We start from the raw sequence: 13,000 nt of genomic DNA, 5'->3' as shown, positions 1-13,000 counted from the left end.
CAAAACAACCACAAGATATATAGGAATAAAGCATCTAAAGCACTAGTTAAAAGGGGGACTGATAGGTAAGATGAGGTTAATTGCAGTGGAGATAGTAGAAATAGTGTAAAAAAAAAAAAAAAAAAAAAAACAGCGCGCGTGTTTGTGTTTCTGCGCATCCCGAGCGCAGCATTGACGCGCACGCACGCGCCTGTAGAGATTGGAGCTGGTTAGCAGGTTCGGCGCTAGCGCGCGCACACACACACACACACACACACTGAGGATTAGCCAGCCTTATTGTTCGGTTCTGGTGCTACCTGTTAAACCTGTTAAATCTAGACCAGCACAGTCTAAAGCCGAGGTCTGAACGCTGCAGGTAAGATCCGTGTGTGTGTGTGTTTGTTTGTTTAGAGAATCCCGGAAGTAAACAGACGGGGCTCGTGAAACGCTACTTAGCTAGCAGGCTAGTTAGCAAAGTTAGCTGGGTGTTTGTGCGCGAGCGTCCAGGCTGTGTGGTGTTTACATCACCTCAGGAGGATGATTATTATATCACTAATCAATCGAGGATTATTTTTATTTCAGAGTAAAGACAGCACTTATCCAGGCATGCAGGACATTGTTGCGTTTTTTTCCACAAGAAAACATGTTCCCCAAAATGGCTGATTATTATTATTATTATTATTTAGAATTGTTTTTGCAGAAGATCTGCTTTAGGTAATAATAAACAGGGTCAGGTGTTTAAAACTGACATAAAAAAAAAAAACATTCACCTTTGACCCCCGTGATAAGAATAATTGAGGCTGAAGTGCAGATTTATAACAGATTAGTGATAAAGTGGCATAAAGTCTGAATCAGATTAGATTTATGATTAGACTCATAACAAACCACGTGTCTGTCTGGAATTTTAGATTGTAAATCAGATTGCATAAGATGTAATTATAATCCCTGCTTTAAAAGTGTTAGTGCTTTGATTTTATTATTATTATTGTTATTATTTTATTCAGATCATCAAACACATTAATCGCCCAAAGATAATCTGAGTAAACACAAACTCCAGTTTTTAAATGTTAACGATGATGATGTCGAAGGCTGTCCGAACCTGCTTGCCACTTTTTGAAAAAGTAATTACCCCCCAAACGTAATAACTGGTTGTGCCACCCTTGTGACTGCAATCAAGCGTTTGCGAGAACCAGCGCTGAGTCTTTTAACTCCAAAATCTTTTAAATTTATTTTTTTTTTTTATTACTTTTTTTTTTTTTAACCCATTCAGAGGTGGACTTTGCTGTGTGTTTCAGATCATTGTCTTAATCACTGCATAACCCGAGTGTGAACGGATTTTCTGTTAGAGCGCAGAGTTTACGGTTGGAAACTTGATTGCAGTTTTTGCCGCAAAGGGTGGCACGAGCAGTAATTAGGTTTAGGGGCAGTTACTTTTTCACATAGCGACAGGCAGGTTTGGACAGCTTTTTTTCCCCCCTTTAATAAATGACAATTTAAAAACTGTATTTTGTATTTACTCCGGTTATTAAAAGTTAGTTTGATGATCTCAATCACTTAAGTGTGACAAGTATACAGTTTTTAAATGATGATTACATTAATTAAACAAAATGGTATTTAAACCAACCTGGCCCAGTGTGAAAAAGTAATTGCTCCCCGCCCCCCTTTTTTGTTTGGAAAGCTTAGTTAAATTTCACTTGCCACTGCCAGACCTGTTGAATCAAGAAATCACAAAAAAAAGAGACTGGAGACTGGGTGAAAATAGCAATGTGGCTGAATTGAAACAATTCTGAAAAGCAGGGTGGACCAAAATTCCTCCAACGAAAAGATTTGTTGTCAGTTATCGGAAACGCTTGAACACAGTTGTTACAGCCAAGGGTGAAACAGCCAGTTATTACACTTATAGGGGCGATTACTTTTTCCACATAGGGCCAAGCAGTTTTCGACAGCTTTTTTCCCTTGTTTACGTTTGTGTTATATTAAAATTTGTTGGATGATCTGAATCATTTAGGTGTGACAAATATGAAAAAAAAAAAAACAGAAAAGGGAAAATACTCTGTCACAACATAAAGACTTTATTCAGGCCCTTTTATTATTTTTTTGTTGCATGCCTTAAATTAAAAACAATTTTAAGAGGAGGGAAAAAGTATCAAATGCAAACTGTAAGCGCTCACATACTCATCTTTGTGTAAAGCTTGACTCTAATTGGTTCCTCAGTAATCTTAAACAGCCAATAGGTGGCTTTCTTTTAAATCATTTTGCAATAATGTAATTATAGACGCTCTGGTTATTCAGGCGCAAAACTTTCCACTGTTCACCGTGTGTTCACAAAAAGAGATCCGATCTGTATCGCGGTTTTGTAAGTATCATGATTTTATCATTAAATAATTGCTCGTAGGACACAGAACACCGTGCTGCATGCTAATGTGTGAACTGTTCCTCCTGGTGGACGAGAGAGAAACTGTGGCATTTTATCACCTTCAAACCAAACATATATACATTTTTAAAAATGATTTAAAAATACTTGTGGAGTTTTGTGTGAAATTGTCACAGTATTTTTCACTGAAAAGACTTTAATTAACAAGAAAGTTTTAATATTTAAACCTCCACTCACAATTGGATTTAATCAGAATTAAAGCTGCACTCAGTTTCAGTCTTTTGTAGTTTTTATGACGTGACTGTAAAGGATCAGAGAGAGACTTTATGCTCACCCTGTCACTACATAATGACTGTTACCTCAGTAGGATTCGCTTGTGTTCTTGAAGCTAATGCTTAGTTTAATTGGTTATGAATCAGCAGTCACTCAGTCCCAAGGTTTTACTCAGATATGTTTTCTGTTTATTTTTATTTTTCCAGGACAGTACTGTTTAATAAGAAGCCACGCAGGCAGTTGATTGACAGCTGAAGGCAACGCCCTCGTCATCCTGCATTCCCTTACACTCAGGACGTGATCCAGCGTGAGAGAACGGCTCATGGCTGCTCCTAAACCTGGACTCTGCCTTTGCGGTGTTTGAAGAATCACTAGATGCTGTGACGGTATCCAGGCCGCCCGCTTCATCTACAACAACACTAAAAGGGGTGGAGATCGATTCAGAAAACGTGACGCGCCGGAAAAAAAAACGCACGATGCCGCGCTCCAAGGAGATCTCTGAAGACACACGGAGAAAAGTGGTGGAGGCTCACGAGTCTGGGAAAGGCTACAAGTTGATATCCAAAGCTATAGGGCTCCCCAAGACCACCATCAGAGCCATCTTGCGAAAGTGGAAGCGCTTCGGGACGGTCGTCACCCTGCCGCGGAGCGGACGGCCCTCCAAGATCTCCCCGACGGCGAGGCGGGAGATAATCCGGGAGGTCATGAAGAACCCCTGTATGACCTCAAAGGACCTCCAGGCGACGCTAGCGTCTTCGAACATCTGCGTCCACCAGTCCACCATCAGGAGGATACTGGGAATACACGGAAGGCCAACGCTGAGTTCCTTCGAGGGGAGCATGGCGGTACAGACTTCCTCCAGTCAGACGGGGGAAGGCGTCCTCGAGGAATCGGACGGGTCCTCAAGTCCGGAGGTGAAGACAAGCAAAAATGAGAAGCGGACGATGAAAAAGACCAACACTAACACTAACTCTGACGATAAAGGTGCCGGGAGTGAGAAGAACCGCGGACAGAAAACGTTAGATGAGGAAATGCCTCTAGCGGAGGTTAATGGTGGCTTTTTGGAGGAGGTGTCAACCACAAACCATAGTGACGGAGAGGGTGAGATCAAGAGTGAGGAGAGCAGCAGTGCAGGTGACGCTGCCAAGACAGTGCCGACACGCCCTGACGGGAGTAAGAAGCGCGGGAATGTCGAGACGGCAGACGCGGGTCGTGGCCGAAGCGGCGACACGACTGAGGAGTCCAGCGGTGTCTACAGCAGCGATAACAACAACACTGAGAACTGGGTCGAGGACATGGATTACATCAGCGCGCTCACGTTTTCCTGAATGAGCACGCAGGCTCTAACGGCACGGGGAGGACAACTTTACAAGTAATTAGAAACACCCAACAGAAAAAAAAAGGGGGAGGGTTAAGGGGAAAAGGTTAAGAGGTCATCCCTAAATTAGGGCCCAAAGTAAAAATATATATGTTGTAGAAAATATTCAGTTAATTATTATTATTATAATTATTATTATTATTGTTGTTGTTACTTTAATATTGTTATTATTATCGAAGAACACTTTGTGTAAAATTGAGTCCGAGCATTTTTTTCCTCATTGATTTTAACGTACAACACTTCTCTTTCGTACTACAATCAACATCGTCTTTTTTTATATTCATAAAGTAAAAAAATAAACAACAAAAAAAAAAAAGGCAAGTTCCTAGAATCGGACTCGGGTTTCTGCACCCCGTCGTCCCCCCTGTTGCATTTCAGACAATCCTGAGACAGACTAAAACCTCAAACACGATCTCTTGACGTTTCCTGAGTTGATTCATCCTGACACTATTATTACAAAAAGAACAAAAGACCGTTTGTCCGCTGCACAATGCACTAAGGCCTGGTCTTTGTATCCGGCTAATCGGGTTATCCCGGCTAATTTTAACCCCAACCTTGGCCTGATGGGGTCGAAAGGGAGGGCGGGGAGGCGGTGTGAATCGATGGGATAAAAAACAAAACAATCCTGAGTAAACACGTGTGCTCGGTTAGCGGCTCACTGCTGTTATTGGTTCAAGATTTGTAGCATTCTTTCACAAAGCTTCGCTCATCAGAAGCTGCTTTTTTTTTCTTTTCTTTTTTTTTATTCTATGAGCCAATGAGAATCTCTGGCTGGTACTTAAAGAAACAACAAAAAAATAAAGCGAAAAGAGGTTGAACATGTCGTCACGTGGATGCTAGAGACGCTCCAGTCGTACGTCAGACTCCTCATCACAGACTCTTACGTGTGTCCGCTTCATGTAATGCCTCAGTGTTTCCTTTGTTTTAATTACTGTTGTTTTAAATCTGTTCATGGTATGCATGTTTCTCCTCAACGCAAGGACTTTAAGGTCATGACATGAAGTGGCGTTTCTTTTCTGTTTGTTTTGAGTGGAAAGTTCTCGTCAGTCAATTAAACCTCCTAAAAAAAAAAACAGTATTAAAGTTTACTCTGTGTCTTGTTATTTCTGTCTTGTTTTTATTTTTTATTTTTGTGTGCTTTTATCGCCCTAGGTTTTAGAACCCTGTGTGTGTGTTTGTGCTTGAGTGAGTGAGTGTGAGATATGTTGGAAAAGGGTCGGTGGGTTTTTTTACGTCCCGGAGTGTAAATACTGTGCGTTTGCTGTCCTTGAACATTTCGCCCTTTAGAGGAGAATAAATGCTGATTAACCTCTGAAAGCATTTGGCTCGTGTTCGTGTTTATAACCTGATCTGGTTTAGTTTTCGTCAGGACAATACAGAGCTCTGCAGGTCGTAGACAGGATCTGTCTTTAATCCTGCTCGATTCTTTGTGTTCGGATGCTTGTTAGATCTTTGCGGCCTTCTACTCGGCGAAAACCCAATCTGAACTTGCTAATAGACTGCAGCGATCAGACTGCGTCTCTGCTCATAATCGGCTCGTTTATCTCCCCACAGAGTCGCGGTGAAACCCATTATTCAGGTGAAGGCGTTTAAGGTCGCCAAACAGGAAGTGTTTTTTAAATGCCTCATCTTGACAAATCTCGGGTCCGTGTAAAATTTAGAAGTGACAAACTACAAGTGAAAAAAGTGTGTGTGTGTGTATATAACAACCACCTGCTGCACCCGTAGATCTTGCAGAGGTAATGGAATTAGCTCCTTTAATCAGGCTAAGGGGTGGTGCACCAGGGTGTGTGAAACACTATCGGCGTGGGCCGCGCAGGACGGATCTGTGCACTTCTTTATTAAAGATAAGGCGCTTTTGAATGGACGATGTGTACGGTGTAGCCTGGAGACCACAGCAGAGAGGATGTGATATTTGATGACAACAACAAGGAGGAACTAAAACTTTACTGCAGAACAAATTTGTCTCGTGTTTGTGTATATGACCTGATTATAACCTAATCATTTTTGACGAAGGCTCTCGCTGTCTACACACTTTTTTTTTTTTAAATAGGGAGTTAGTTTTTTTTGTTTACTGGTTTAGTTTCTACAGTTTAGAACAATACTGATTTTTTTCTAAACTATGACATGAAACGTGGTATTAGGTAATTATTTAACAACAGTAACAGTCCGTTGTTATTCTAAGACATGAAGGTCTGCTGTTCCTAAACAGTTCTTGCAAAAACAGTATTGTGTCGAGTGCATTTGTAAAACCCATCAAGCACCTCATGATGAAACTGTTTCTGATGAAGACCTTCCCAGGAAAGCAAGACTAGGCATTCAGATTATGCCTCTGCTTGTTCTAAGAAGTTTACTCCTCTTTCGGCTGCTCCTGTAGAGGGGTCCCTACAGTGGACCATCCACTCTGCACACAACGTGGCACAGGTATTACACCAGATACCCTTCCTAAAATGGGATACCCTCCCATTTTATCCAGGCTTGGGACTGGCACTGCATGCAGTAAGCAGCTGGGTAGTATTTGTGTGTGGCAACCCATCGACAGCGGGGCTCGAAACTGAATCCTCAGATTCCCCCAAATCAACAGCGAGTTTAAGAAAGAAAGAAAAATCAGGAAAGATCATGAAACTCGAAGCTGTGTCCAAAGTGCTTCATTCTGGTTTAATAATTTTATCGAAATATTGAATTTATCTAAACGTATCTAAACGCTGGGTGTGATTACTTACTTGATGGAACGAGAAATGGAAATAAAATGAAATCTGCATCATGTTTTTACCCATCTTTATTTACAATTACAAAATTTGACAGAATCAGCATTTTTGCTAAATAAAAGGCACATAAGTTATAATCAAATTTAGTATTGTGTGGAGGACACCTCCTCCACTTGGATTTGGACACAGAGGCCATGCCTCCTCCACTTGGACAGGGACACAGAGGCCACGCTTCTCCTCCACTGGGAGAATAATAACTCTGCATTTGGATGCTCGAGGAAACTCGTGAGCGGTTTGTTAAATTGAACCCATGAGCACGACTCATTGCGGTCACATCTCCAAAAAACAGCGACATGTGATAACTCACAAGACATTGTAAGAGACTTGTGTAGATTAGGTGATAGAAACAGAAGTGTGTCGTAATTTACTTTTTACCAACCTCTGGGATTGTGTTACAGGAGAAAATGTGCTAAAAAAAAACGTGGTACATCGTGAAACCAACACACTTTGTTCTAACACTAGGACATAATAGTTTTTATTATTTAATATTTAAATCAGTTGACAAACATAACATTTACATTCAGCTGGTGCGCATCGCTATGGCTAAACCTAGAAAGTGTGTGTGTAACCTTCTTGTGCTTTCTACAAAATATTATCTTGCTCATTGCTAGCTTTTCACTTAGTAAGATGTGTAAAAGATCTGTTTTAAATAAAAATCATCCAGATTGACATTTTATATGACGAGCTGAGTCAATCAGAGTCAGTCAATTCAGAGTCAATGCTAAACAAAATGCCTTGGAAATTTTATCTTAAACTTAATACATCTTAAAAATCAGCAACATTAGCCAATGTCTCTATAGTTGCGTTCCGATCGGCCTGAGGTTCTCTGAGAAGTACACTAAACGGGGTGTTGAGCCGTGTGAAGTGTGATTCCAAACCGCAGCGAGCGAAACTGTTGAGTTCAAGGGGGAACTGCGAATGGTGTAGGGAACTGAACAACAGGTCTTTACATGAAAATTTTCCCATCAGTCATTGCGCCTCACTCACTCACTCGAAAAGTATTCAAATTCTATTTATTATTATCGAGGATGACATATTAATAGGACACAATAATTTACATTTTAATTTAATCAAGAAATCCTTAGTATTATGAAGTCTAAAAATTAATATTCAAAAATTCAATAATTTATTTTCAAGTCGTTTATAATTTATTTTCAATAAATATTGAATATTTAATGTCTGTAGTGTAATATTTCCACAGTAACAGCGACAGATCCGAGGTGTTTATGTTACCATGGTAACGCACAGAGTAAGTGACATCTGCGCTAGTGACTTCGCACGGTGTTTCAAATGGTGGAATTTTGTTGAGGGAAGTTCCATTTACCCACCTTCCCTGGGGAGTAGGGAGCACACTGTGAAGTACACTTCAGACTGGAACGCAGCCTATGAGGCCGTCAACTAATTAGAAGCTACATAGCTAAGACTTTAACTACCTTGTGACACTTCAACAGATGCATTGGATCCTTCATTCTTCTTAGATGTTATACAATGTCATAAGAACCAGCTAAATTGTTAGGAAGAAAATTATGGGAAAAAGAAAGTTCCCGAGACAAAATGTATGAATTTTATATTGTTCTACAAAATACTACTTTGAAGTGATGTTTGTTGATCTGGACGTAGCTTACAGTGTTGGCTTTACATGTGACATTTGTCCTGAAGTCCTCACACAGCAAAGTTTGCTCGGTTCATTGACTGAGAGTCAGGAACTTTAAAACACACAGAGCTAAAGCCTGATTTTGGTGTCAGCAATTTCTGGATCATGATGCTACATCACAAGAGAAAGAGACCCTCTGGAGATTAAGGGTTTGGTGATATTCGGTGCAAAGACGTAAAGTTCTAGTACTTCTACAAGTGTCGTGAATAGAAAACACAAATAGGCAGTTAACGCTGGGTTTACACTAGACAAGTTTTATCCTGAAACATGGGCACCTCAGTGTGTACCTCAAGAACAGTTGTCGTATTAGGCTGTATAGCTTAAATGTTTTTTTTTTTTTTTTTTAAGTTAATTACCATCTTATTCTGTGACACCTGTGAAACCCGAGCAGATCTTTACAACCGATAACGCACAGCGCTTCTTTCACGGGTCTCAGATTCCTTTTTACACTTGAACCCAAAACCACTGAAGTTTCTCGACCTCGATCTTTGGTTCTCGGCTCCGAATTTGATCCGCACCTGAGTCTAAATGACGCCTTTCCTGAGGGAAGCGAATGTCAGAAAGCGAACATGGTACAACCTGAAATAACCAAACGATATGGGTGTGAAAGCGGTTTAATTGCACAACTGAGCTTTAACGACTTGTCTGAGAAGAACAAGGTGGAGCTCAAGAGAAAAGCGGGTTATGTAATATCCTCCACACACATGCAGCACACACACACACACACACATGGATGGAAATGTGTCAAAGCAGCTGTCTCTGTTTCATATCCATGATATGAAGAACTGTTTCTAATTTAACACACACATTTCCATCATACTGTACATCCGTACCATACACACCTGTCTCACATTTCTCTCTCTCTCACACACACACACACACACACACCAGCGTCCTACAATAACCCCAGTCACTACTGAAGACTTGGAAGTGTGCTCTAACGTTCTCAAATATATTCCTTGGAGTTCATTTTCTATTAAATAATAAATAATGAAGTTTTATTTGCGGTAAAAAGGTTTTCTTTGTATATGTTTATCAGTTCGTTTTCTCTCAGGTTTTCTCACCAGAGAGTGATCACGTGATTGGCTCCTGCGCTCGGCTGCAACAGAAGACTGCATTCTGATTGGCTGAAAGTTGTGGGCTGATGACTGCTGCTTATACATATTCATGAGGCTCTTTGTGCCGGTCTGAGGTAAATCCAGAAGAGCCGGGGTTTTCACCAAGCGTGTGTATGTGTTCCTGTGTTCTTCTGAGATCACGTTTCCCCCCGTAGGTACGGACTCGGTGGAGATTAATGCTGAAAACATCCAGCAGAGACACGGAGACGCGCGAGAGGAGACGTCCAAATTAAGGTTTGTCTTTGGTTTTGTCTGTTTAGCTTCAGCCGCCATATTTTTATTGTATGATGCTAACGTGCTAAGGGCATGGATTAATTATTATTCAAATTAAATGTCACATTAATTTGTCACATACACAGTGTGAAATGTAGTGAAATGCTTATACGACTGTTAATGACCTGGAAGAAGGAAGTGTTTCACTGTGAGAAATAAAGTGCACTAGAGTACAATTATATATATATATAATATTCAGTCACTTATTATTATTATTATTATAGTAAATAGCATGTTTTTTTAAAAAATTGTTTGTCACATTTTCTTTCTTCAATTGTGAGCTAGAGTTAAGTTAGATAGATAGATAGATAGATAGCTGGATAGATAGATAGTGGCTTTGTTTAATATGTATGATTAAGCTGTTATAGTTAGTGAGTTAGTTAGCTAGCTACTGGGTTAGTTTAATATGTATGACTATGTTGTTTAGATAGTTAATTAGTTAGTTGGTTAGTAAGTCAGTGGATTAGTTTAATATACATATGTTTAAGCTGGTTAGTTAGTTAGTTAGTTAGTTAGTTAGTTAGTTATAGATATATATGCCACGCTCATATGAGGACTGTTAAGTATATATATATATATATATATATATATATATATATATATATATTTTTTTTTTTTTTTTTTTTGCCAAACTTCTTCCTGGTTGAACACATTGATTTATGAATGTATAGTTATCAGTTATGAATAAAGAGAAACTCGGGAATATAATAAATAAAATATCGCACACTGTTATAGTTAGTTAGTTAGTTAGTATGATTATTTACAGATTATGTATGATGAAGCGCTTATAAATGCCCCTGGAGATCCTGCTTGCTGTCAGCACCCAGCCCGGACTGCGCCTCTGCGCATGCGTGTAGAGAACAGAAAGCCCGTGTCGTTAATTCTCCTCCTGTTATTTCAGGTCAGTGTTATGCGCGCGCACACCGGACACTGGAGCCGCCGCCGCCGCTGTGCCTGCGCTCGAGACCATCATCATCAACATCATCATCATCATCATCCGGAATCACGAGTTTGAGAAAAGGAAGAAAATAAAAGGAGACCGCCGAGTGTGTGTGTGTGTGTGTGAGAGTGTGTGTGTGTTTTTTAATGGGACGGAAGTAGATCTCCCCCTGCGGTGTTACTGTCAGTCAGGATGATGCAGATCTGCGACTCGTGCAATCAGAAGCACTCTCTGTTCAGCGCCATGACGCGCTTCATCGGCGCCGTCAACAACATGGACCAGACGGTGATGGTGCCCAGCCTGCTCCGGGACGTGCCGCTGGATGAGGAGGACGCGGACGCGGTGGCGGCGGCGGCGGCGGCGCGAGGCGGGGAGGTGCAGAGCGCGGTGCACCCGGTACCGGCCGCGTACTTCCGCACGGGCGACATGTACGGCTACTACGTGCTGCTTAAGTCCATCCGCAACGACATCGAGTGGGGCGTGCTGCAGGGCGACGAGCGGCGCAAAGACCCCGCGCGCCTCGAGCCGGACGGCGGGGACCTCGAGCAGCTCTTCCGCTTCCACCTGAGCGGGCTGCACGCGGTGCTCGGGGAGCTCACGCGCAAGGCCAACACGCTGACCAACCGGTACAAGCAGGAGATCGGCATCGGCGGCTGCGGGATATGAACTCACGCACGCACGCACGCACGCACACGCACACTACGCACTTCTCTAACACGCGTTATTATTTCTAGATCAAAGGAAAAAATAATCCTTTATAACTCTTATTTGTACAGCACATTTATTATTGTTATTATTATTATACAGTAGTTTTTTGTAGTTGTTGTTGTTATTGTTGTTGTTGTTGATGGACTGCATTATGATTTCTTATGCAGTGTGTGTGATATGCGAACTGAGCAATGACTATCACTACAGCCACTAATCACCTTAAAACCAGGCCTTAAATCAGTGAAGAGGAATCTGATGATCATTCTGTTCAGGATGCTGAGTGATTCCTGGAGATCAACTCAACTCACCTGTGGGATGTGGGATGGGAGGAGGAGGAGGGGGGGGGGGAATCATGCTTAGTGTGTGTAAGGCTTTTCATGTCTTGTTTTATTATTTTTTTACTATCACAAAGCTAAAAAAGAATAAATTTGTATAAAGGTTGTATGGATTATGACTCGAGTGTTCATTAGTGCGTGTTTTTATTTTGCATCTGCAAGACAAATCATTCCCATCAGTTCTCACAGTCGCTGGTCCTCTGGAACACCTTCATGAGCCAGCAATAAAATAATAAAAATATTAATAGTGTTATGTAGCTCTTATCTGAAATATATCTGACCAATCCCGTAAATAATTACACCCTCACCTCGAGAGCAGTGCGACCAGTTACTCTAAGTACACGCAAGCATTTTAATTACTATATACGTATATATACACTCTTCAGGAAAGGAAAAATAGTATGATGCATATAATATTAATAATATTATCATAATATTGTTATAAATCTCAATATGTAATGAACAGCAATACAATTTAATATTAAAATATTTATATATCTAATTTTCCTAGTCCTGAAGTATGTATACATTTTTTTGGCTGACACCGTAGGCACGGTGGCTTAGTGGTTAGCACTTGCACCTCCAGGTCGAGGGTATAATTCCTTCTGTGTGGGTATTTATGTGTGTGCCCTGCGATGGATTGGGACCCCGTTTAGGGTGTATTCCACCTCATGCCCTAAGTCTACTGGAATCTAAAGTAGGCTCCAGGCCTCCATATTCTCCACACATGTCCAGCTGCAGCCATAAACATGAAGTGGTATAGAATCAGAATCAGAAAACTTTATTGATGATGAGAGAGTTCATATATATATATATATATATATATATATATATATATATGTATGCGTGTATGTGTGTGTGTGTGTTTATCTTTTAGATTTAGATTCTCATCAATCCCTTGTGGATGTGTGTTGCTCTTCAAGGAAAATAATAATCCCTGATGGTGTGACGTGATGAAGTGGAGAAAACAGTCGATGTGACAAACCTGAGTTTGTTAACCGTTCCTGTTTTTTTAATTATCAAGAGATAATAAATAATCCATCACATTTTCAGACCAGTGAGAATCCAGATTCATAGGAGTAAAACTCCACAATTAAGCATTTAACATTTATATTTTTTATTTATATACACATTTTTCAGATTTAAACTGAAGGCCTTTAGTCTTCTCTAGCACCATTAGCAGTATAGATAGATAGATAG

At 40.7% G+C, this 13,000-nt stretch overlaps 2 protein-coding genes across 2 annotated transcripts; both read left to right on the top strand.

Moving 5' to 3' along the window:
• The first annotated feature begins 211 nt into the window (after positions 1–211).
• On the top strand, positions 212–5,204 carry LOC128518406 (uncharacterized). Its single transcript, XM_053491491.1, has 2 exons — positions 212–355; positions 2,833–5,204. Exon 2 carries the CDS (start codon positions 3,103–3,105, stop codon positions 3,952–3,954), a length of 852 nt encoding a protein of 283 aa, XP_053347466.1. The 5' UTR covers positions 212–355; positions 2,833–3,102; the 3' UTR covers positions 3,955–5,204.
• Positions 5,205–9,449: 4,245 nt separating this feature from the next.
• Positions 9,450–11,822, top strand: mid1ip1b (MID1 interacting protein 1b). The gene is made up of 2 exons (XM_053491479.1): positions 9,450–9,778; positions 10,719–11,822. Exon 2 carries the CDS (start codon positions 10,950–10,952, stop codon positions 11,421–11,423), a length of 474 nt encoding a protein of 157 aa, XP_053347454.1. The 5' UTR covers positions 9,450–9,778; positions 10,719–10,949; the 3' UTR covers positions 11,424–11,822.
• Positions 11,823–13,000: the final 1,178 nt, after the last annotated feature.

The sequence above is a fragment of the Clarias gariepinus genome, chromosome 3, assembly GCF_024256425.1.
Source record: "Clarias gariepinus isolate MV-2021 ecotype Netherlands chromosome 3, CGAR_prim_01v2, whole genome shotgun sequence".
Classification (NCBI taxonomy): Eukaryota; Metazoa; Chordata; class Actinopteri; order Siluriformes; family Clariidae; genus Clarias; species Clarias gariepinus.
This window is presented reverse-complemented; position numbering and strand designations above follow the sequence as displayed.

Coding starts and splice junctions, on each gene's coding strand:
- LOC128518406 (XM_053491491.1), top strand. CDS start 3,103: ATGCCGCGCTCCAAGGAGATCTCTGAAGACACACGGAGAAAAGTGGTG.
- mid1ip1b (XM_053491479.1), top strand. CDS start 10,950: ATGATGCAGATCTGCGACTCGTGCAATCAGAAGCACTCTCTGTTCAGC.